This window comes from Podarcis muralis, chromosome 13, assembly GCF_964188315.1.
Source record: "Podarcis muralis chromosome 13, rPodMur119.hap1.1, whole genome shotgun sequence".
Lineage (NCBI taxonomy): Eukaryota > Metazoa > Chordata > Lepidosauria > Squamata > Lacertidae > Podarcis > Podarcis muralis.
Window position 1 is genome coordinate 3,700,487 of NC_135667.1, and position 21,177 is coordinate 3,721,663.

General features: G+C 50.1%; 2 protein-coding genes across 2 annotated transcripts in view; both read right to left on the reverse strand.

Moving 5' to 3' along the window:
- CTDNEP1 (CTD nuclear envelope phosphatase 1) overlaps positions 1 to 3,391 on the reverse strand; it is a 26,512-nt gene extending 23,121 nt beyond the window's left edge. The window contains exon 1 of the mRNA XM_028701663.2: positions 2,860 to 3,391. Coding sequence (XP_028557496.1) covers positions 2,860 to 2,961 — 102 coding nt within the window. The 5' untranslated portion in view covers positions 2,962 to 3,391. The remainder of the gene's footprint in view (positions 1 to 2,859) is intronic.
- Positions 3,392 to 5,896: 2,505 nt separating this feature from the next.
- Positions 5,897 to 20,183, reverse strand: ELP5 (elongator acetyltransferase complex subunit 5). Its single transcript, XM_028703237.2, has 8 exons — positions 20,076 to 20,183; positions 18,894 to 18,954; positions 17,809 to 17,889; positions 16,128 to 16,354; positions 13,302 to 13,495; positions 11,560 to 11,670; positions 9,438 to 9,538; positions 5,897 to 6,750 (listed from the first exon to the last, which is right to left on the reverse strand). The coding sequence occupies exons 1-8, from the start codon at positions 20,125 to 20,127 to the stop codon at positions 6,642 to 6,644; spliced, it is 936 nt and encodes a 311-aa protein (XP_028559070.2). The 5' UTR covers positions 20,128 to 20,183; the 3' UTR covers positions 5,897 to 6,641.
- Positions 20,184 to 21,177: the final 994 nt, after the last annotated feature.

Genomic DNA, 21,177 nt, shown 5'->3' on the forward strand with positions numbered 1-21,177 from the left:
TTTCATTGGGCGACTTCTCCCAAAGCACCCTGCTGTCGCTGACCCCAAGGACCCCTGCCTTATCCAGCAGCAGCTGTGCCTGGAAGGAAAGACAGCAAGTAGGAGTCACACAGACACACACACACACACACACACACACACGGCACTTGCTTCCTTATATTTCTGCCAACAGCAAACTTTTGGAACACACACACGCGCCACAGTGAGGGCACGGCATCCCTGGTGCCCCACAGCTATCTTGAACGGCAAGTATTTTAAGCACTCCTAGAATCCTCCCCGGCAGCTGTCCTGGGACCAGAAGGGAGCCCAAAGGGCTTCAAGGTAGCTCCTCCGCCTCGTGACATCCCAACCCATTTCCCCCCCAAAACCGGTAATCCAGAACCAACATCCGTAGAAACCAGCCACACGGATATAAAATTATCAGTGTACCACCTGGTGATAAACTCCCTGCCATATGCTGGCAGCATCTAGACAGAGCTGCTCCACACACACACACCTTACCCTCCACATATTTCAGACCTTCAAGTACCTTCTTAGTCAAGTGTCAAAGAAACGGGCTCACGAACCAGTCTAGTTTGGGCTTGAAACTCTCAGGTGCAAACATGGCAACCTGCTTAACTGTGAGTGTGGTGAAAGCTTCTCCTGCCTCCCCACGAAATCATGCTCCCGTTGCAACTGTCCCAGCATTCACCCAGTCAAGCTTTATTTCAATTTTACACACAAGGTAACCAAGATGGAGTTTTCTATAGGAGAACCGTGCCCTAGAATCCCACGTCTAAAGCCAGCCCAATACTTGAACTGCACCGGCAGTCCTCAGCATGGTTGGGGCACAAGGAAGGAAACAGAGGCCCACTAGAAACTTAGGAGAAGGAAAGCTGTACCTTGCATAATTAGGTACAGGTTGTCCCTCTCTCACACAAACGCACACACAGCAACAACAATGGCTGTAGCTAAAGGAGCAGTCAAGCTTCTAACCAAACACTGAAATCTCCAGGATCTCAAGCTTCACACTTCCTGTCTCCATGAAAACCGAAGCACCCTGGTTTCCTCCTCCTCAAATCCCTTCTAATCTTTGTTAATAGAACCAATGGACCCCCGATCTTGTTCCCACCCTCCAAAATCATCTGAAACAAACAGAAATAATGGAAATCAGATTGAAAAGCAGATTGTGACACCTCAGGATGGAAATTGCAAATAAAATTGTTTCGTAGTTCCTACTGCTTATAGTTTCCTTTTCCTCCAGTCCCAGTTCACATATGGGGCAGGGGTGTACTGAACTGGAGTGTAAAACAGAAACTGCAAATGGGTGCCCTCCAGACACTGAGGATAACAACTCCCACCGGCTCTAGCCAGCTTGGCCAAACGACAGGGAAGATGAGGTCTGCAGTCTACAACCATCTAAAGATGTTGAGAGAGAAAATTAGGTGGCAATCCCTGCAGATCGATTCCTAAGGATATCTGAAAAAAGCACCCAAAGTTTGATGAAGCTGTGAGTGAGCTGAAGGAACAGGAAACTGCACGGCACTATTAAGCATTGTACGTGCATTAACCAGTCAAAACAAGTTTTACATACGTATAGTTTGTAAAGGAATTTAAGGCTCAACTGACAGGCCTGACGTTTTGTTTCAACTGAGCTCCCAATCTCAGAAATACCCTTCCTCTAGGGCCAAATGGGTTCATGGGGAAGAGTTACCCCACTTGTTTCGGTACCCCATTGTTTTCCTATAAACTACTTCTGCTGTGACCTAAGGAAGCCTTTTCCAACACTGTATGCTCCAACTGTTTTGGACTGTAACTCTCCTGCAGCTGGTGGGAGCTATATTCCAAAACCAAGTTGGGAAAGGCTGGCTTTCAAGAAGCCACTTCAGGAGTGTTAAGTTACTACACTTTTAAACTTGGTGACACGTTCACTCGCTGCTATTCACTATCTCCACTATCTGGGCGTGTGTGTTTTTAGGGTACTTCTCGTTTTCTTTAAAGCTGAAACGGCACTTGCAAAACTTTTAGTAAAACATCCCCTGCAGGGTCCATGGTGAGAAACCGTAACCACTGGCTGAGAAACCATGGGCCAGATTTGAAAAGGCACTTGAACTGTCGGCAAAGTCTGAAACCGGTGCATTTCCTCGCTCAATTTTAACAGCATCTGAACTGTTGGCCACAGCATCAACCAGATGCCAATCGCTTTAGGGTACCTCCAGCAAGCGGAGACACCTGAGCCAAGGCTTTGGTACAAACCCCAGGCCAGGATTCTCAGCTCTCCACTTGGACCTCACTCACACAAGCCAGTAAAACCCATACCCAGTAAAAGTCAACAAGGTGTGAAGTTGCTACAACCTTCCACCCTGGCCAAACCTTCGGCCATGGAACAGGGCAGGTACGGACAAGGCAAAGTATGCACAAATATCTTCGTCTATGCACGCACACCCCTCAAAACAACTCTTTCAAGGAAAAAGGGAGCATGTATGTAACAGCTATGTAGCTCGCAGGTGGAGCATCTGCTTAGCACGCAAAAGGTCCCAGATTCAACCCCCCCAAAAGCGTCTCCAGGTAGAGAGACACCCTGGAGAGTCGCTGCCGGCCAGCACAAATAGCGAGCGAGGAGGACCAATGGTTCTGACAACAAGGCAGCTTCTTATGCTCTTTATGTTGGGCTGGCGGAGGGTCACCCTGGTCGGGAGGGCAGAGAGGTGCAAAGCGAGGAGGATTCCCAGCTTGAGGCGGAGGAGTCCAGCGCCGGACTTTCAAAAGGGAACGCTCGCTCTCTGCACGTCCTCAGAGGCACTCTCGCCCTCGGAGCTCTTTCCACCCCGGAAGCGACCCCCGCCCAGCCACCCCGGGGGTCGGGGAGGCGCTACTCACGGTGCGGGCCTGCCGCCGCAGCAGGTACAGCAGGAAGCCCCAGAGCTTGGCGGCGAAGGCGAGGAAGGCCCGGAGGCCCAGCAGGCACTGCGAGCGCATCATCCCGCCGGCGGGGCCCGCCGCGCCCCCGGCCCGGCCCAGCTCCGCCAGCTTCCAGCGGGGAAGGGAGGCCGGGCGGAAGGAAGGAAGGAAGGGAAGGAGCCGGGGAGGGGGGAAGGGGAAAGCGAGGCGGGCGAGGGGCCGCCGCCCTCCGCCTCAGCCCGTGCCCGCGGGCGCCGCCATCTTAGCTCCCCGCTGACGGTCGCTACCGGCTTTAGGGGGGAAGCGCTCCCCCCCTCCCCCGCCGCCGACCGTAGTCCTCTTCTTCGGTCCGCTTCCGGGGCAACCGACCCAGCGCCACAGACTGCTTCCGGGGGCGCGCGGCCGCGTCCAATCAGAAGCCGTGGGAGACGCGGCCACGGCGGCGAGGAGCGCACTGCGCCTGCGTCGAAGCGCTGGAGGAGACGGTTGAGTAGCGGGAGTTGGAGCGTGTGGCGGTGGGGGAAGAGGCATGCGCGAGGACACAGCCGCGCATGCGGACAAGGATGGGGGTCTGGGAGGGCGGCGTTGCGCACGCGCGAAACGAGAAACAGAGACACACCGCCAGCTGAAGGGGGGGGGGGGACAGGAGGGTGAAGTGAGCAGGCGCGGGCTGATTAGAGAGTCTTCGGGTCTGAGCATGCGCTGAAGGACCGGGGAGGGGGCGAACACAACAGGGAGGAAACGGCGCATGCGTGAGGAACCAAGACGCTCGCTTGCTACTAGATGTATAGCGATAGACCTACACGCAGAGGGTTGCTTCCGGGCTCAACATACATTTAAAATAAATATATATATATTTATTTTAAATGTATGTTGAGCCCGGAAGCAACCCTCTGCGTGTGTATATGTATATGTATATGTATGTGTGTGTGTGTGTGTGTGTGTATATATATATATATATATATATGCAGGTTTTGGTGTCCTCGGGTGTCTTCCCGTGTAAAAGATGGGGTGTCTAGGCGACGTTTCGACGAGGTCTCACTCGTCATCTTCAGGCTGGTGCTTTCGGCTTCTTGTTACTGGAACAGAGCAGGATCTCAGTGTTTGAGTTCCTATAAATACTGTTGAGGGGTGTGGTGTATAGCCTCCAGTGTTCTGGGCAGAGAGGAAGTTCCCAGGCTAGTGTGCCTTTTCTTCTTTTGTTCCTTAATTACTTGAGGGATATCTTGAGTGATTTCTTGAGTGATATCCTGAGTACCACTTAGGTGGGTCATTAGGTGTGGATTAGTTGCTAAGGCCTTTGTGTCTTGACCTCTTGAACTTTGTGAAGAGTTTTTCTGAGAAGATGGCTGTACTGAAATTAGTTGTGCTCTGGCTTGGCTTCGTGTATAGGGGCGAGCTGTGGTTTTGTGGCCTGTGCCAGCCAGATCTGTGTAGGGATTGCAGATCTGTGTAGGGATATATATATATTATATTTATAATATATATATATATATATATTATAAATAAATTATCTGAAAAGTATTTGTGGAGATCAGACGACGTTTGTAGGTTTGCAAGAAGTTTTGTGAGGAGTATTATTGGAAGTATTGCAAAATTGGAGAAGGGGAAGGCTGATTTGTTATGGCAATATAAAGTTAAGAAATGCATCAGAAGTGGTTAAAACGGTGGATCATCAGAGGTGCTGATGGAAGTCTAAAAAGATTGTATAAGTGGTACGTTTTGTGGTACATTTTATAATTAATATGTTAAAATTAATTTAAAAATATTAAATAAATAAATATTTTTAAAAAATATTCCCCTGCTGGGAAAGTCGCTCATAGAAAAGGAGCGAGAAAGCCAGATTTTTTGCGCAGCTGTGCTTGGCACGGGCGCGAAGAGATTGCAGCCAGAGAGCCCCACTCGGGTCTTGTGCTTGGCAAATGTATTTTTGCTTTTCTTTTTCAAATATAGGTTTGAAGATGGGGCTGGAGTGGTCCCCCCAAGTCCTCTGTCCTCGCCCAGGCTTCCCACCCGCCTCCTGCTACTTAACCGTCTCCCCCAGCCTAATCCTCCTTTAAAGCCATCCAGATTGGTGGCGATCGCTGCCTCCAGTGGGAGAGAGTTCCGTAGTTTAACTCCGTGGTTTTTTTCCCCAGGCAGCAAACGCTGTGTCCAAAAAGGTGGTGGGCTTTTCGCGGTAGGAGGAGGGTCCACACATGACTACTGGGGCAGCCCAGCTTAGAAGGTAGCAGGCGTTGCAAAGGCGAAGAATTCGAATTAGAAGAATCCGACTATGACACCAGGAAGGTTAAACGCCCCTGCACTGGATTGTCAAAAAAGGAAGAGGGAAGAACCTTTGAAGCGCAAGCAGGCAGCTTTCAGAGAGAAAACACACTTCTTTGAAAGCAAGCGAGGCTGTCTGAACATAAGGAACTCCCTGCCACTAGAGATTCAGCCTCTGCCTTTCGTGCCAACTTTCAAACGTCTGCTGAAAACCAATTCAGTTTCGCCAGGCCAAGGCAGGCAGTTTTAAGAATATATCCTTCCACAATGGTTAACTGACATCTGTTTTTAACTTTTCATGGTTTTATTGGGTGGCTTTATGTTTTTATTGCTGCAAACCACTTTGATATCTTGTATACAGCGGGTGGCGCTGTGGGTAAAACCTGAGCGCCTAGGACTTGCCGATCGCATGGTCGGCGGTTCGAATCCCCGCGGCGGGGTGAGCTCCCGTCGTTCGGTCCCAGCTCCTGCCCACCTAGCAGTTCGAAAGCACCCTTAAGTGCAAGTAGATAAATAGGTACCGCTTTATAGCGGGAAGGTAAACAGCGTTTCCGAGTGCTGCTCTGGTGCCTGTTCGCCAGAGCAGCTTCGTCACGCTGGCCACGTGACCTGGAAGTGTCTGCAGACAGCGCTGGCCCCCGGCCTCTTGAGTGAGATGAGCGCACAACCCTAGAGTCTGGCAAGACTGGCCCGTACGGGCAGGGGTACCTTTACCTTTATACAGTGGCATACAAATAATTTTATAAAAAGGAATATCCAAAACATTTATAAAGTAAGGCTGCCATACGCCCTGCATTTCCCAGACATATCCAGGATTCGTCCGTCGGAAATAGCGTCTGATTTCCAAAAATCGTTTTTTAAAGTCCGTGAAAACCCGGGTGGAAGGCAACGCATGCCAGAAGTGTCGATTTTTTGGCGAATTTCCTATTATAAAGGAGCAAAGTTTCATAACTTTGACAACATGCTAGAACAGAATTTATTTTTAGTTGTAAAAAAAAAAACAACACTGAATATTTGCCAAGCAAACTAGTGTGTGAAAAATATTGAAATGGGTGTGATATGTCAATATTCCCCTAAAAAATAAAAATAAATCACTAATCCATGTCCGGTTTTAAAAAATCTTGATTTGTTTATCCTCAATAAAATAAAAAACCCATGTTCTTTCCACAGAATAACTTCCTGTGTTAACCCCCTCCTCTTTGCGTACCCATAGCTGGATGGGGTCGGGATTGTGTCCATTTAGCATGTAAAAGAGATCGATTGTGGCAGCTCCTGAAGGAACATCCTGAAGTCTTCGAGGGGTTTCTGTGTCCCCTTCCAGGGAGGATTCCTTCCTATTAGCTGTGCACATCTATTCCCAAGGAGAGGGACGATTTCCCCTTCGTAGGTAGGTCCAAGGCGGATGTTCAAGTGGGAAGAAGCCAAAAGAAGCCATCCAAGATGGCGGCTTTCAATAAGGCGCCAGAATGTTCCATTCGCAGCCGACTCCCCATCGCTCACACATCCAAGTCGTTGTCCGGGTCTTCTTCATCTATGTCATCTGCAGCATCCGGCTCGTAATAGATCTTCCCCTGGCTGGTCGGCGTCTGCAGCAGAGACGACTTCCTGCAACAGGGTGAGAAGGGGGTGTTAGAGGCAGGGTTGCCCCCTGGGTGGTTTTGGACTACAACTCCCATCAGCCCCTGCCAGTGCAAAATTTTAAAAATTACATAAAGCATAAATCAGGACACAAACGTCCAATCTCTAATGCTGCCCATCTGAAGGCAGCCCTGTTTAAGGTAAAGGGACCCCTGACCATTAGGTCCAGTCGTGGCTGACTCTGGGGTTGCGGCGCTCATCTCGCTTTACTGGCCGAGGGAGCCGGCGTCCAGCTTCTGGGTCATGTGGCCAGCATGACTGAGCCGCTTCTGGCGAACCAGAGCAGCACACGGAAATGACGTTTACCTTCCCGCTGGAGCGGTACCTATTTATCTACTTGCACTTTGAGGTGCTTTTGAACTGCTAGGTTGGCAGGAGCAGGGACCGAGCAACGGGAGCTCACCCCATCGCGGGGATTCGAACCGCCGACCTTCTTGATCGGCAAGTCCTAGGCTCTGTGGTTTAACCCACAGCGCCACCCGCGTCCCATGCAGCCCTGTTTAGGGAAGCTTTTAATGTTTGATGCATTACTGTATTTTAATATTTTGTTGGAAGACGCCCAGAGTGGTTGGGGAATGGGCAGGATATAAATAAATTATTATTATTATTATTATTATTATTATTATTATTATTATTATTAGGGAGTTGCAGCCATAGGCATCCAATTTTTTTTACAAAGAGTAAGGTCCCGTCTGCGCTATATGTTTAAAGCCATTCTGTACCGCTTTAAACAGTCATGGCTTCCGCCCCAGGGAATCCTGGGAACTGTCTTTGGTCCAGGGTGCTGAGAGTTGCCAGGAAACCCTCCTGTTCTGTTCGGAGAGCTGCAATTCACAGAGTGGTTTTTTACAGTCTATCCCTCTTTCCCAGGGAATTCTGGGAAACTAACTCCGAGAGGGGAAGTGGGGGGGGGGTCTCCTAACATTAGACTACAACATTAAATAATAATAATAATAATAATAATAATAATAATAATAATAATAATAATACGTTTTTATTTATACCCCGCCCTCCCCAGCCAAGGCCGGGCTCAGAGCAGCTTACAGGCAATAATAAAAACAAGATGAATGATTACTACTTAAAAACAAAAATAAAATACAACATTAAAATAATGGAACATTAAAATATTAAAATGTAGCCTCATCGCAGGAGGAGAAGGAAAAGAAAAAAGAAAGAGAGGGAGGGAATCAAATTGGCTCCAAGCCAAAGGCCAGGCGGAACAACTCTGTCTTACAGGCCCTGCGGAAAGAAATCAGATCCTGCAGGGCCCTGGTCTCATGAGGCAGAGCGTTCCACCACATCGGGGCCAATGTTGAAAAGGCCCTGGCTCTGGTTGAAGCCAATCTAACTTCCTTAGGGCCCCGGACCACTAGGGTGTTGCTATTTATGGACCTTGAGGCTCTCCATGGGGCATACCAGGAGAGGCGGTCCCGTAGGTACGAGGGTCCTAGGCCGTATAGGGCTTTAAAGGTCAAAAGCAGCACCTTCAACCTGACCCTGTACTCCACCAGGAGCCAGTGCAGCTGGAAAAGCACTGGGTGAATATGCTCCCATGGCAAAGACCCCGTAAGGAGCCTTACTGCAGCATTCTGTACCAGTTTAAATACAGTTTTAAATACAGTTTAAAACAATTCAGAATTACAGAAATAAGGCGGGTCATGAAAATATACACCACAAGGGGGTCACAGAAGGCCTGTGCAAAGAAGAGCGCCCAGAAGCTTAATAGTGAAGTTGCCAGAAGCACCTCTGTGGGGAAGGAGTTCCACAACTTAGGGGCCACCACAGAGAAGGCCTTCTCATAGGCTGCTGTTCCCACCCCACAAACGTCTGAGGGTGATGTAATAACCAAGGGGGCTCTCGCCCCCCAAATCAGCACCTGAGAGGGACCGCTGGGAAGGAGGTGGCCTGTCAGGCATCGAGGCCCGAGTTCGAGTTCTGTAAGCTGTGTGCATAAAATACAGCCCAGATACATCCAGCAGACTTGGAAAGCAAACACGCAGAGTACAATTCTATGTCTGGGTGATAGCTGTCAACTTACAGATTTGAAAATAAGGGACCAACAGCCTCAAAAATAAGGGATCAGCAGCCAAAATAAGGGATTTTCAGGGCACAGGTGTGTTAAACTTCTGAGCCCCTCCGAGCCAAAGGCAGAAAGCCCAGCCAGCAGCCAAAGGAAGCCTCAAGCGGTGGTTCCCACAGCGCAGCAACCCGGCAAAGGGGATGCAGGAAGGAAAACCACCGTCACCTCTCCGCTGGGAAGCGCTGAGCAAAGGCGAGTCCCCAGGCAATGCGGCCGATTTGATTGGCACAAGGCATGCGAGCTCCACCCCCCAGTCGTTCTTAGATTCCTTATTGGGTGAGCAACGCAGCCAAGCAACACAGTTGGAGCCTCCCTCCTCCCTGGCCGGCAGGGAGGGAGGGAGAGGAGCTGCTTCCTTTGAAACCCGGGAAATTTAAGGGACATCATCACTAAGGGACAGCAGCAGGACACAGTGCTGGGATAAGGGAGTTTCCCACCAAATAAGGGACAGTTGACAGCTATGGTCTGGGTAGGTTTTTAAGGTTGTTAATTGGGCTGTGAAAGCAAGACAAAGACACTTGGCAAATACTGACGACAACAAATCCACTCCCCACCCCCCGACCGAAGGACTTACTTTTCGTCACTGAACTGGTATGGGAGAGGGACAGACTCCTTGGCCCGGCGCTCAGACTCCGACAGGCGCAGGTTAAAGGTCAAGTTGGCAGCTGGGTCGGCCTGAGAGGGGAAGAAGCCCAGTCAATACCAGGAGGAGGGGAAGATTTGACAGCAAAGCAGTGGGACAGCTGCTATAAATCTCAGTCATGGAACAGGTGAAACGGGTACAAATTTAATGGGCAGAAGGCAGCATCCAGGTGGGCCTGAAACCCTAGCCAAGATGGAGTTCTTGTTATTAAATATACCAAGGAAAGAGCACACCAAGAACTCAGGCCAAAACAGTGGTACCTCAGGTTACATACGCTTCAGGTTAAATACGCTTCAGGTTGCAGACTCCGCTAACCCAGAAATAGCACCTCAGGTTAAGAACTTTGCTTCAGGATGAGAACAGAAATCGTGCTCCAGCGGCACGGCAACAGCAGGAGGCCCCATTAGCTAAAGTGGTGCTTCAGGTTACGAACAGTTTCAGGTTAAGAACGGACCTCCGGAACGAACTAAGTACTTAACCCGAGGTACCACTGTATAAGTTTCCGTAGTGGGAGTGGTCCCTACTCGCAAATCAATAGTCAATTGTCACAAAAACTAATCCATTCAAATGTATGTCTTCTGACAAGGATTACAGACTCAAACAGAGTTTACAAACTCAAATGGATATGTATATCCAATTATGGATCAGAAACCAGTATGTTCATGTTAGTCCATAGTCAGATTTGATGTGAAGGTCTTAGTTTCAATCACTGAGCAGAAGTCAATTATGGATCAGAAACCAGGATAGGGCCCTGTTTCGATGTATTCACCTTCATCAGCTAATTTTTAAAGGGTTGTGTAAGTTTCCTGTTTCGGACCTCGCCCCGCTCCTTGCGAACTGTTTCCAGGCTAGTGACCCAGGACCGGACTTCGACTACGTCAACGGTAACCTTCCCCCCGGGACCGGCACACACTTTTTTCCTCTTAAAAAGTAAGGGGAAAAGTCTGTGCGTCTTATGGAGCAAGTGTGTGGTCCCTGGAGCCAAATTGCCGGAGCACGGCACGCTCTTGGGCTGCTCTTTGGTGGTGGTAGGGAGCCGCGTTGCTCTGCCTCGCCTTCCCCCTGCAAGCTTTGCAGCAGCGGGCTGGCTGTGCGCCCATGCCCCGCGCTCCTGGGCCACTGAATGGGGATGGGGGTGCTGCTCTGCCAGCAGCCTGCCCTTTCTCCTCAAGCTTTGGAGCAGCGGGCAGGCTGTTCGCTGAGAGAGGGGAGGAAGAGGATGGAGAGGAGGTGGACCAAGAAACTGGGTGAAGGGAGAGGAGGTACTGTAGGTTGCCGTGAGTGGAGAGTCATGGTAGAGGGCAAAGGAGAGGGAGCAGCGAAGGGGAGAAATTGCAGACATCACCTGAGGAGTTCAGGTGAAAGGGATGGAGAGGAGGAGGCTGGAAACGCGAAGATGGTATTTTACATGAAGATAGCGAAGAAAGTGATGTCAGTGACTGTGAGCAACTGAGCTTCATAAATTCTGACGCTAGCAGTGATGAGTTCTTGGGGTTCACAGAAGACTAGAAGAGTACTCAAACCTCAAAGTCTCTCTTCATTTGTTAATGACAGTGACGATGGTTCTTAATGCCACTGTTGACTGCTGTTCACTTTACATGGCTGTAATATGATTCTCATATACAGTGGTGCCCCGCAAGACGAATGCCTCACAAGACGAAAAACTCGCTAGACGAAAGGGTTTTCCGTTTTTTGAGTCGTTCCGCAAGACGAATTTCCCTATGGGCTTGCTTCGCAAGACAAAACGTCTTGCGAGTTCTTGCGAGTTTGTTTCCTTTTTCTTAAAGCCGCTAAGCCGTTAATAGCCGCTAAGCTGCTAACAGCCGTGCTTCGCAAGACGAAAAACCGCAAGACGAAGAGACTCGCGGAACGGATTAATTTCGCCTTGCGAGGCACCACTGTACCGGTTGTTTATTAAATACGGTAGTTTATACAACATTTGATTCAGAATATTTTTTTCCTGTTTTCCTCCTCTAAAAACTAGGTGTGTCTTATGGTCGGGTCCATCTTATGGAGTCAAAAATACGGTAAATAAGCAAGCAAGGTCACCTACCGTAGGCAAAGCTTTGCCGTCTTCTGGACGGTCCCCTTCAGAAACGCCGTCCCGTGGCAGCTCGCCAAGGTGCTTCAGGAGGAAACCCGGAAGGAGCATAAAGCGTTCTTTCTGGGAGGGAGCGAAAGAGGGGCGAGGGGTGTCAGGAGCAGGTCAGCAATAAATCACACCTAGGAAGGGAAGTTAAGGAAACCGGGTCTTCTCAGGAGGCAGGATTTATGCCTTGTCAGGTGCGGGTGTGGTTGCTCGAGAGTAAACAGGCAAGACTCCGACCTGTCTTTTCCAGGCTTTATTCTTGGTGCAAACTATTTACAGTGCAGAGCGTCGTAAGTTCATATCTGGCTCAATCGCTAGCAGAATCTGGGAGTGGGCGGTCCTTTTTATTTACTTATTTATTTATTATTTGTACCCCGCCCATCTGGCTGGGTTTCCCCAGCCAGATGGGCGGCTTCCACAGAGACCAAAAATACACTAAAATGTCAGGGAAAAACTTCCCTGAACAGGGCTGCCTTAAGATGTCTTCTGAATGTGTGGTAGTTGTTTATTTCCTTGACATCTGATGGGAGGGCGTTCCACAGGGCAGGTGCCACTACAGCGAAGGCCCTCTGCCTGGTTCCCTGTAGCTTTGCTTCTCGCAATGAGGGAACCGCCAGAAAGCCCTTGGTGCTGGACCTCAGTGTCCGGGCAGCACGATGGTGGTGGAGACGCTCCTTCAGGTATACTGGGCCGAGGCCATTTAGGGCTTTAAAGGTCAACACCAACACTTTGAATTGTGTTCGGAAACGTACTGGGAGCCAATGTAGGTCTTTCAAGACTGGTGTTATGTGGTCTCGGCGGCCGCCCCCAGTCACCAGTCTGGCTGCCGCATTCTGGATTAGTTGTAGTTTCCAGGTCACCTTCAAAGGTAGCCCCATGTAAAGCGTATTGCAGTAGTCCAAGTGGGAGATAACTAGAGCATGCACCACTCTGGCGAGACAGTCCGCGGGCAGGTAGGGTCTCAGCCTGCGTACCAGATGGAGCTGGTAGACAGCTGCCCTGGATACAGAATTGACCTGCGCCTCCATGGACAGCTGTGAGTCCAAAATGACTCCCAGGCTGCGCAACTGGTCCTTCAGGGGCACAGTTACCCCATTCAGGACCAGGGAGTCCTCCACACCTGCCCGCCTCCTGTCCCCCCCAAACAGTACTTCTATCTTGTCAAGATTCAACCTCAATCCATTAGCCGCCATCCATCCTCCAACCGCCTCCAGACACTCACACAGGACCTTCACCTCCTTCACTGGTTCTGATTTGAAAGAGAGGTGGAGCTGGGTATCATCTGCATATTGATGGACACCCAGTCCAGACCCCCTGATGATCTCTCCCAGCGGCTTCATATAGATGTGAAAAAGCGTGGGGGTCCTTGTACCTCCCCCATCCTTTTCCTTCCCTCACTGCACCGAAGCTTACTGCGCAGAATGGGCGCTGGCAGGGGCGCACTTCCCGCCTCTCCGGTTTGCTCAGGCTCGGTGTTGAGGCTCTCCCTAACATCCCCTGGTCCCTGCACCTCTTCTTCACTGGAGGAGGGGCTTTTCTCCTCACCGGAGGAGGAACTGCTTCGCAAGATTTTCGGAGGCTCCCTGTAACACAATTCCCCCTCTGTCTCTTGCCTCTCTGCCGACGGCAGTTCCCTGACACGCCTGTTGCGCCGCCCACTCCCCAGGCACATTCCGCCTCCCCGTCTGACGCCGGACCAGCCTCACCTTCCGCAGCACTTTGCCACCTTTCTTCCTGTGCAATGTGACGGCGACTCGGGGAGCCTCGTCCCCCTGGCACACATTCCACGGCGCCGGCTCCAGAGCCACCACTACGCGAGCCAAGGCATGCAAGGCTTCTAGTTGCCCACGATGGTGCAAGTCCCCATGGACGAGGATCACCAGCCGGGCAATTTTCAGACCTGCAGAAGATCAGGAAATGTTGGGAAAGCCAAGAGACCCATCACGTCAGCACAACAGCCTTTTTTCTTTTCTTGTTAATATATTTTTATTAAAGATTTCTTAGTTTACAAAAATGCATGCGTTGTCTCCTTTTTCAAGTTGTGTTTTCTACAAATCAGTTTCATTTGTTGAGAGACACTGGTGTTACATACAGTGTTAGACAGGGGTCAGCAAACTTTTTTGGCAGGGGGCTGGTCCACTGTCCCTCAGATCTTGTGGGGGGCCGGACTATATTTTGAAGGGGGGGGGGGAATGAATGAATTCCTATGCCCCACAAATAACCCAGAGATGCTTTTTAAATAAGAGCACGCATTCTACTTATGTAAAAACACGCTGATTCCCGGACCGTCCGTGGGCCGGATTGAGAAGGCAATTGGGCCAGATCCGGCCCCCGGGCCTTTGGTTGCCTACCCATGGGTTAAGAAGAAAAGAGGGAGAGGGGGAATGGTGAGTAGGGTGGGGTCAGGTAGTTATGCTTATTTTCGTCTGCTTAGTATATGTGTGGGGTTTTGTGTCAGCGTTACTTCTGTGGGTTCTCTTACTATTCGCTTGTTGTATTTCCTTGGTGGTGAGAGAGGTTGGGGGTGGCTTATGGGGTGGTTGGTTGTCTTTGGTTGGCTGTAGTGAGATTTGTTTTTGTGTGACAGCGGGGTCTGTGTGTGTGTGTATATGTCAGTGTTTGTAAAAAGCAAAAATAAAGAAGGAAAGGGTTCTGACCTCCCTTTGTCTCCTCAGCCTGGTCCTCGGACCCTTGTCTGCACAAAAGAGTCCACGAGAATATCCTTGCAGAGTTTTATTCTTAAAAGTCTTTGTGCAAAACACGGCTGAATAACTATACACACCAGCACCAACCAACCCGAACACTCACTTATATATACAACTTGGTGCAGACCGCTGAGTCATGTTGACCCAGCTTTATTCGCATTAAAGAAACAGCGGCCATTTTAGCCGTGACAGTATATATATTTTTGAATCGGGTTAGCCAGATTGATTCGTATGTTGTCGGTGGATTCTTGTTGTTATCTTGTTGGGCTGTGTATGTGATAAAGGGGAACCATACCGGGGTGAAAGCATCTTCTTCTATTTGTCAGTTGCAGTTTATTCATAGCTGTCAACTTTTCCCTTTTCTTGCGAGGAATCCTATTCGGAATAAGGGAATTTCCCTTTAAAAAAGGGGGGGGGAGTTGCCAGCAATGGTTTATTGGTTAGTTTTTTTCTAATAAGGCTATTTCCCGTACTATTAGATACCATTGGTCCTGACAGGTCTCCCCAGTGTCTGGCTATGATGTTTCTGGCTGCTGAGAGTAGGTGGGTTACGAGCTCTTTATGATGTGGGTGGGCGTTATTATCTTGGGAGATGTTTAGTAGAGCGCAGCAGCCTTTTGACTCCCCCAAAGACCTCAGCGATCAGGCAGGGATATAAGGGAGCAGGCCGAGGTATCCTGGACCCCAAGTTGTTAAGGGCCTTGCAAATGCATACGAGAAAATTAACGTCAGAAGAGTCCTGCTGGATCAGGCCAAGGGCTCATCTAGCCAAGCATCCTGTTCTCACAGTGGCCAATTGGGTGCCCATTATGGAAAACCTGCAAGCAGGAATTTGAGCACAAAAGCAGCCCCCTGCCCTCTTGTGGTTTCCAGCAATTGGAATTTAGGGGCGTTGACTGTGGAGGCAGAACGCAGCCGTCATGGCTAGTAAGCTTTGGCAGCCCCCTCCGCCATGAATTTACTCAACCCTCTTTTAAAGCTACCCTAGGCTTCCTAAGGTATATAAGGGTGCTATAAGGGATGCGGGTGGCGCTGTAGGTTAAACCACAGAGCCTAGGACTTGCCGATCAGAAGGTCGGCGGTTCGAATCCCCTCCACGGGGCGAGCTCCTGTTGCTCGGTCCCTGCTCCTGCCAACCTAGCAGTTTGAAAGCACCTCAAAGTGCAAGTAGATAAATAGGTACCACTCTGGCGGGAAGGTAAACAGTGTTTCCATGTGCTGCTCTGGTTCGCCAGAAGCGGCTTAGTCATGCTGGCCACATGACCCGGAAGCAAGATGAGCGCTGCAACCCCAGAGTCAGCCACGACTGGACCTAATGGTCAGGGGTCCCTTTACCTTTAGGCTTCCTTGATGCCGACAAAGGTCCGTATAGTTCAAGCTCTGGTTTTCCCAGTAGTGATATATGGAGGTGAGAGCTGGACCTTAAAGAAGGCTGATGGCCGAAGAATGGATGCTTTTGAATTCTGGTGCTGGAGGAGACTCTTGAGAGTCCCATGGACTGCAAGAAGATCAAACCTTTCCATTCTGAAGGAAATCAGCCCTGAGTACTCACTGGAAGGACAGATCCTGAAGCTGAGGCTCCAAGACTTTGGCCACCTCATGAGAAGAGAAGACTTCCTGGAAAAGACCCTGATGTTGGGAAAGATGGAGGGCACAAGGAGAAGGGGAGGACAGAGGATGAGATGGTGGGACAGTGTTCTTGAATCTGACTAAACTGCGGGAGGCAGAGGAAGACAGGAGTGCCTGGCGTGCTCTGGTCCAGGGGTCAGAAAGAGGCAGACACGACTAAACAACAAGGCTTCCTTGAAAACATCCCCCCTCTCTCACCAGCAGCCTTTGCTCTCCTAGGCAGCTGCGGAAGGACTTGGCAGACGCCGGCAAATGGCAAACGGAGAAGCAGCCAGCTCAGCGAATCCAGCACGACCGTGGCAGGGCCTAGAGACCCTGGAGTCAACCGGCCCACCATTTCCGAGGCGGAGAAGTCTCCCAGGGTGAAGCCACGGGGCTCCCCGGCCCAGCCCAGGGGATCCCGGAAGGCATCGTGGAACCGTATCCTTGGATAAAACATATTAACATATTAATAATAATCATCATCATCATCATAGCTCAGTTCTCCAGTTCTTTTTGGACTACAACTCCCATCATCCCTAACTGGCAAGACCAGTGGTCAGGCATGATGGGAACTGTAGTCCAAAAACATCTGGAGAACCTAGTTTGGGAAACGCTGGTTCAAATCTATTTACTGAAGTTTTTAAGCTTTCAAGAGAAAACTCCTTAAAGCCTTAAAATTTTAATTTTAATTGTCTGTACGATAAATCAGTTTAACAATTAAGTCTCTCGTTTATTTAATTATATATATTTGATTAAGTTTACCAACTGCATACGTTACATAATATTAATTGACACTTTAACTTGCAATATGGAAATTTAATTCAGGGTGCGGCCCGCAGGTCCTGTGTCAAAGTTCTCTGGCGGCCCACTTGGTATGGAAAGTCGGACCGCCCCATTCTAAGCAGCGTGCACATTTTTTTTAAAGCATGCAATGGGTAAGATCAATTGGAATTAATCACGAAAGCAGAAAGAGTTTCTAAAACTGTTCACAACATACAATTACAATATAAAAATCGCAAAATGCATTATCCAAACAGGAACGAAAATAAACAAACCAATAATTCCCCCCTCCCACAGAACATTTAAAAGAGTGACAGATGTTAATCATCCAAAGGCCTGGTTGAAAAGGAATATCTTTACCTAAAGTTGCATAATGACGGCACCAGGTGAGCCTCCCTGGGGAGAACATCCCACAAATGGGGAGCCACTGCAGAAAAGGCCCCGTTCTCAAGTCGCCACCCTCTGGACCTCTGAAGGAGGAGGAGGCATATGAAGAAGGGTCTCCAATGATGATTTCAGGGTCCTAGCAGTGACTCCCCTGAGGACCTTGATGACCAGGCAGGTATTTAAGGGAGGTATCCTGGACCCAAGTAGTCCCAGGCTTTGTGAATTCATTCAAGAACCTTGAACATGGCCTGGGGTCCTAGGGGCAGCCAGTGCAAGCTTTTAAGTGCTGCAGTGATGTGCTGGAAACTGTCCCATCAACAGCCCAGCTGCAGCACTTTGCATGGGCTAGAGCCTCCAGAACAGGTCCAAGGGTAGCTCCACATAGAGCAGGTATGTCCAACCAGTACCTCTCGATCTACCGGCAGATCCCCGGCTGATCGCAGAAGATCGCGAGACCCTTATCGATTCTGGGATTAAACAAAGTTTACCAAAAGTTAACAAATAAAAGCTGAAGAACCCTGGGCAATCCTAACCTGAAAAAGTTAGACGACTCTGGGCTCAACAACTCTGGGCATTTTTACCCATTTTTACGACAATGGGTATATCACTGCCAGTTTTTTTTATACTGGGAGTAGATCGCAGTCTCTTGGATGTGCATTAATCGGGTCTGGAGGTTACCAGCGCATGAAACACATTGGCCAGGCTATCTCAGTGGCTTTCTCACACTCACCGGGAGTTGACTTCGGCGCTGAATCCAGCCTTGAATTCTTCTTCCGGGACCTCAAAGCTGAAAACGTGAACAGATTCACCCCTAAAGGAGGAATGGAGGTGAGAGCTGATTATGCTTTCAGGGGAGAGAGGAAGGGGTCCCTTCACAGTCCCAAAGCAGGAGAAAGTGGAGATTGAGGGCAAGAAGATTGGGCTCCAGAGGGAGAACGTGAGCTGGTTTTAGACTGCTTTGGTGAGCCACACCTGTCTGCAAGGATCAGGGTGACATATTGTGGTTATTGAGCATCAGGAGTGGGGAGGGGTGGAGGTGCAAATCTCATTCAGAAAGTACTCACAACTTAAAGTTTGATGTCACTAATAAGGCCATAAAGGTAAAGGTAAAGGAACCCCTGACCATTAGGTCCAGTCGTGGCCGACTCTGGGGTTGTGGCGCTCATCTCGCTTTATTGGCCGAGGGAGCCGGCGTACAGCTTCCGGGTCATGTGGCCAGCATGACTGAGCCGCTTCTGGCGAACCACAGCAGCGCATGGAAACGCCGTTTACCTTCCCGCCGGAGTGGTACCTATTTATCTACTTGCACTTTGACGTGCTTTCGAACTGCTAGGTTGGCAGGAGCAGGGACCGAGCAATGGGAGCTCACCCCGTTGCGGGGATTCGAACCTCCAACCTTCTGATCGGCACGTCCTAGGCTCTCTGATTTAACCCACAGCACCACCCGCGTCCCTAACAGAATGCCTATTTCAGTTTGGGTACCGATTGGCGATACACCCACAATATAACAGGAAATATTATTATTACTCTAACTGAACGTTTACAGGCCACTATTCCATAAAGCTTCACTCAGCAGCACACATGCAGAAAATGTGTGCGTGTAACACACAGGGACTGAGTACCCTCCTGCACCTCATATTTCTGGCCACTCATAAGATTCCTCCTCTCCCCTGTATATGATCTTTTGAGGATTTCCTCGTGTATCTGCAGAGAGGATGGGTCCCTCCCACCCACCCAAAACATCCCTGCCTTGTGGTGGTGGTGGCGGTGGGGAGTGGGCTAAGTGGCCAAAGTCTAAAGGTGGATTTCACCCACCTTCGGGCCGACGCTTCCACGAAACTCTTGAGGAGGGTGCGGCCCTCGCAGGCGACGGAGTCTGCAGGAGGAAAACACAGGATGAACGGAGAACAGATTGACCACCAGAAGTCTTTCAATAATAAGAATAAGAATAATTTATTCTTTGTAACCCCACCCATCTCACTGGGTTGCTTCGGCCACTCTGTGCAGCTTTCAACATAAGGTAAAATAAAGGGACTCCTGACCATTAGGTCCAGTCGTGGCCGACTCTGGGGTTGCGGCGCTCATCTCGCTTTACTGGCCGAGGGAGCCGGCGTACAGCTTCCGGGTCATGTGGCCAGCATGACTAAGCCGCTTCTGGTGAACCAGAGCAGCGCACGGAAACGCCGTTTACCTTCCCGCTGGAGCGGTACCTATTTATCTACTTGCACTTTGATGTGCTTTCGAACTGCTAGGTGGGCAGGAGCTGGGACTGAGCAACGGGAGCTCACCCCGTCGCAGGGAGTCCTAGGCTCTGTGGTTTAATCCACAGCGCCACCCGCATCCCATAGCTTTCAACATATATAAAAACAAAATACAGTGGTACCTCCGGTTACGTACTTAATTCGTTCCAGAGGTCCGTTCTTAACCTGAAACTGTTCTTAACCTGAAGCACCACTTTAGCTAATGGGGTCTCCTGCTGCTGCCGCACCGCCTGAGCACATTTTCTGTTCTCATCCTGAAGCAAAGTTCTTAACCCGAGGTACTATTTCTGGGTTAGCGGAGTCTGTAACCTGAAGTGTATGTAACCCGAGGTACCACTGTAAAGATTGCCTCATACACCACCTTCCCTCTTCATTCGCCTCCAGGACCCCGCTGCCTTTACTTGAATCCTCCCAGCCCACAGTTCGCACTTAACCCCCTGCCCCACACACCTCTGCCTTAGGTCCCTGCCCCACGTCCCCTCCATTTCCATAGGAGCTATGAAGAAAAGGGGGCAAGGGGAATCGCCAAGTCCCCCCCCCCACCTCTAGGCCCCTGCTTCACCCCCACAGCAGCTGCTAACAAAGTGGACCAAGAGACCCCCCCCTCTCCTAAACCTCAGATTGCAGAGTTCGAAGGGGCCCCCCATAGGTCATCTAGTCCACCCCCCTGAAAGGTAGGTCCCTGCCCCGCCCCATTCCAGTGGGGGGTCCTCCTTCTCCCCCCCCCCCACCTCACCTTGGATAAGGACGAGACCCTCGGCCCCTCCGGCCACCAGCTCTCCAAGCATCCCTCCCCTGCCTCCCTCTGCGCCGGTGCCTTCGTTCTCGCTCACGCCGCCCGGCGCGCTCCACTGACGTCACTGTACGGACAAGCGGGACGCAGCGCGAGAGAGCGGCCCGCGAAGGCCCTTTGTACGGAAAGGCGCCGCATGGGCGCTGCCATGTTGAGGGAGGCGGTTTTTTGAGGCTGCCGGATTGAAGTGATTTGAGGGGGGATAATTCCCCTGCAACCCGGATTTAAAATAGCTGCCGTGAACGCGGCTTGGAAACGCGAAGGGTCCTGTCTCTGTGTATGCAGATTATATATTTATCTTTTTGGACAGGCAGGAGTCAGGACGCCTGAAAAAGGTCCTCAATTTGTCTGGCTGGTGGGGGCTGACGGGAGTTGTAGTCCAAAACAGCTGGAGGGCGCCAGGCTCGCCTGCTGGTATCCTCGTTTGCTAAACGCAGCAGCAGCAGGACTTGAAAACGGTAAACCGCCTTGGCAGAAAGGCGGCAATGTGAAGGCAATGAATGAATGAACAATAAAGCAGCAGAACATGTGCAAGTGCATGGCACTAGCCTGGGGAAGCTTTAACCTGTTGAATTTCTGCCTGCCATTTGGTGCTTACATATCAGACAGGCGCCGTTTATATTGTTTCATCAGCGCCTTTGAAGCCCTCCCTTTTGCAAGATGCGTTTTTAAGTAATAATAAATTCCCAGGATTCCCTGGGGCGGAAACCATGACTGTTTAAAATGGTATGACACAGCTTTAAACATATAGTGCAGACGGGACCTTACTCTTTGTTATATAAAAAAAAGGATGCCTATGGCTGCAACTCCCTTATTATTATTATTATTATTATTATTATTATTATTATTATTATTAATACCCTGCCCATCTGGCTGGGTTTCCCCAGCCACTCTGGGCGGCTTCCAACCAAATATTAAAAACAATACAGCGTCAGACATTAAAAACTTCCCTAAACAGGGCTGCCTTCAGATGTCTTCTAAAAGTCAGATAGTTGACTATTTCCTTGACATCTGGTGGGAGGGCGTTCCACAGGGCGGGCGCCAC

Coding starts and splice junctions, on each gene's coding strand:
- ELP5 (XM_028703237.2), bottom strand. CDS start 20,127: ATGCTTGGAGAGCTGGTGGCCGGAGGGGCCGAGGGTCTCGTCCTTATC. Junction 9,539..11,559: donor ACGGCAAAGCTTTGCCTACG/GTAGGTGACCTT, acceptor TTCCCCTCTCAG/GCCGACCCAGCTGCCAACTT. Junction 6,751..9,437: donor TACCAGTTCAGTGACGAAAA/GTAAGTCCTTCG, acceptor ACCCTGTTGCAG/GAAGTCGTCTCTGCTGCAGA.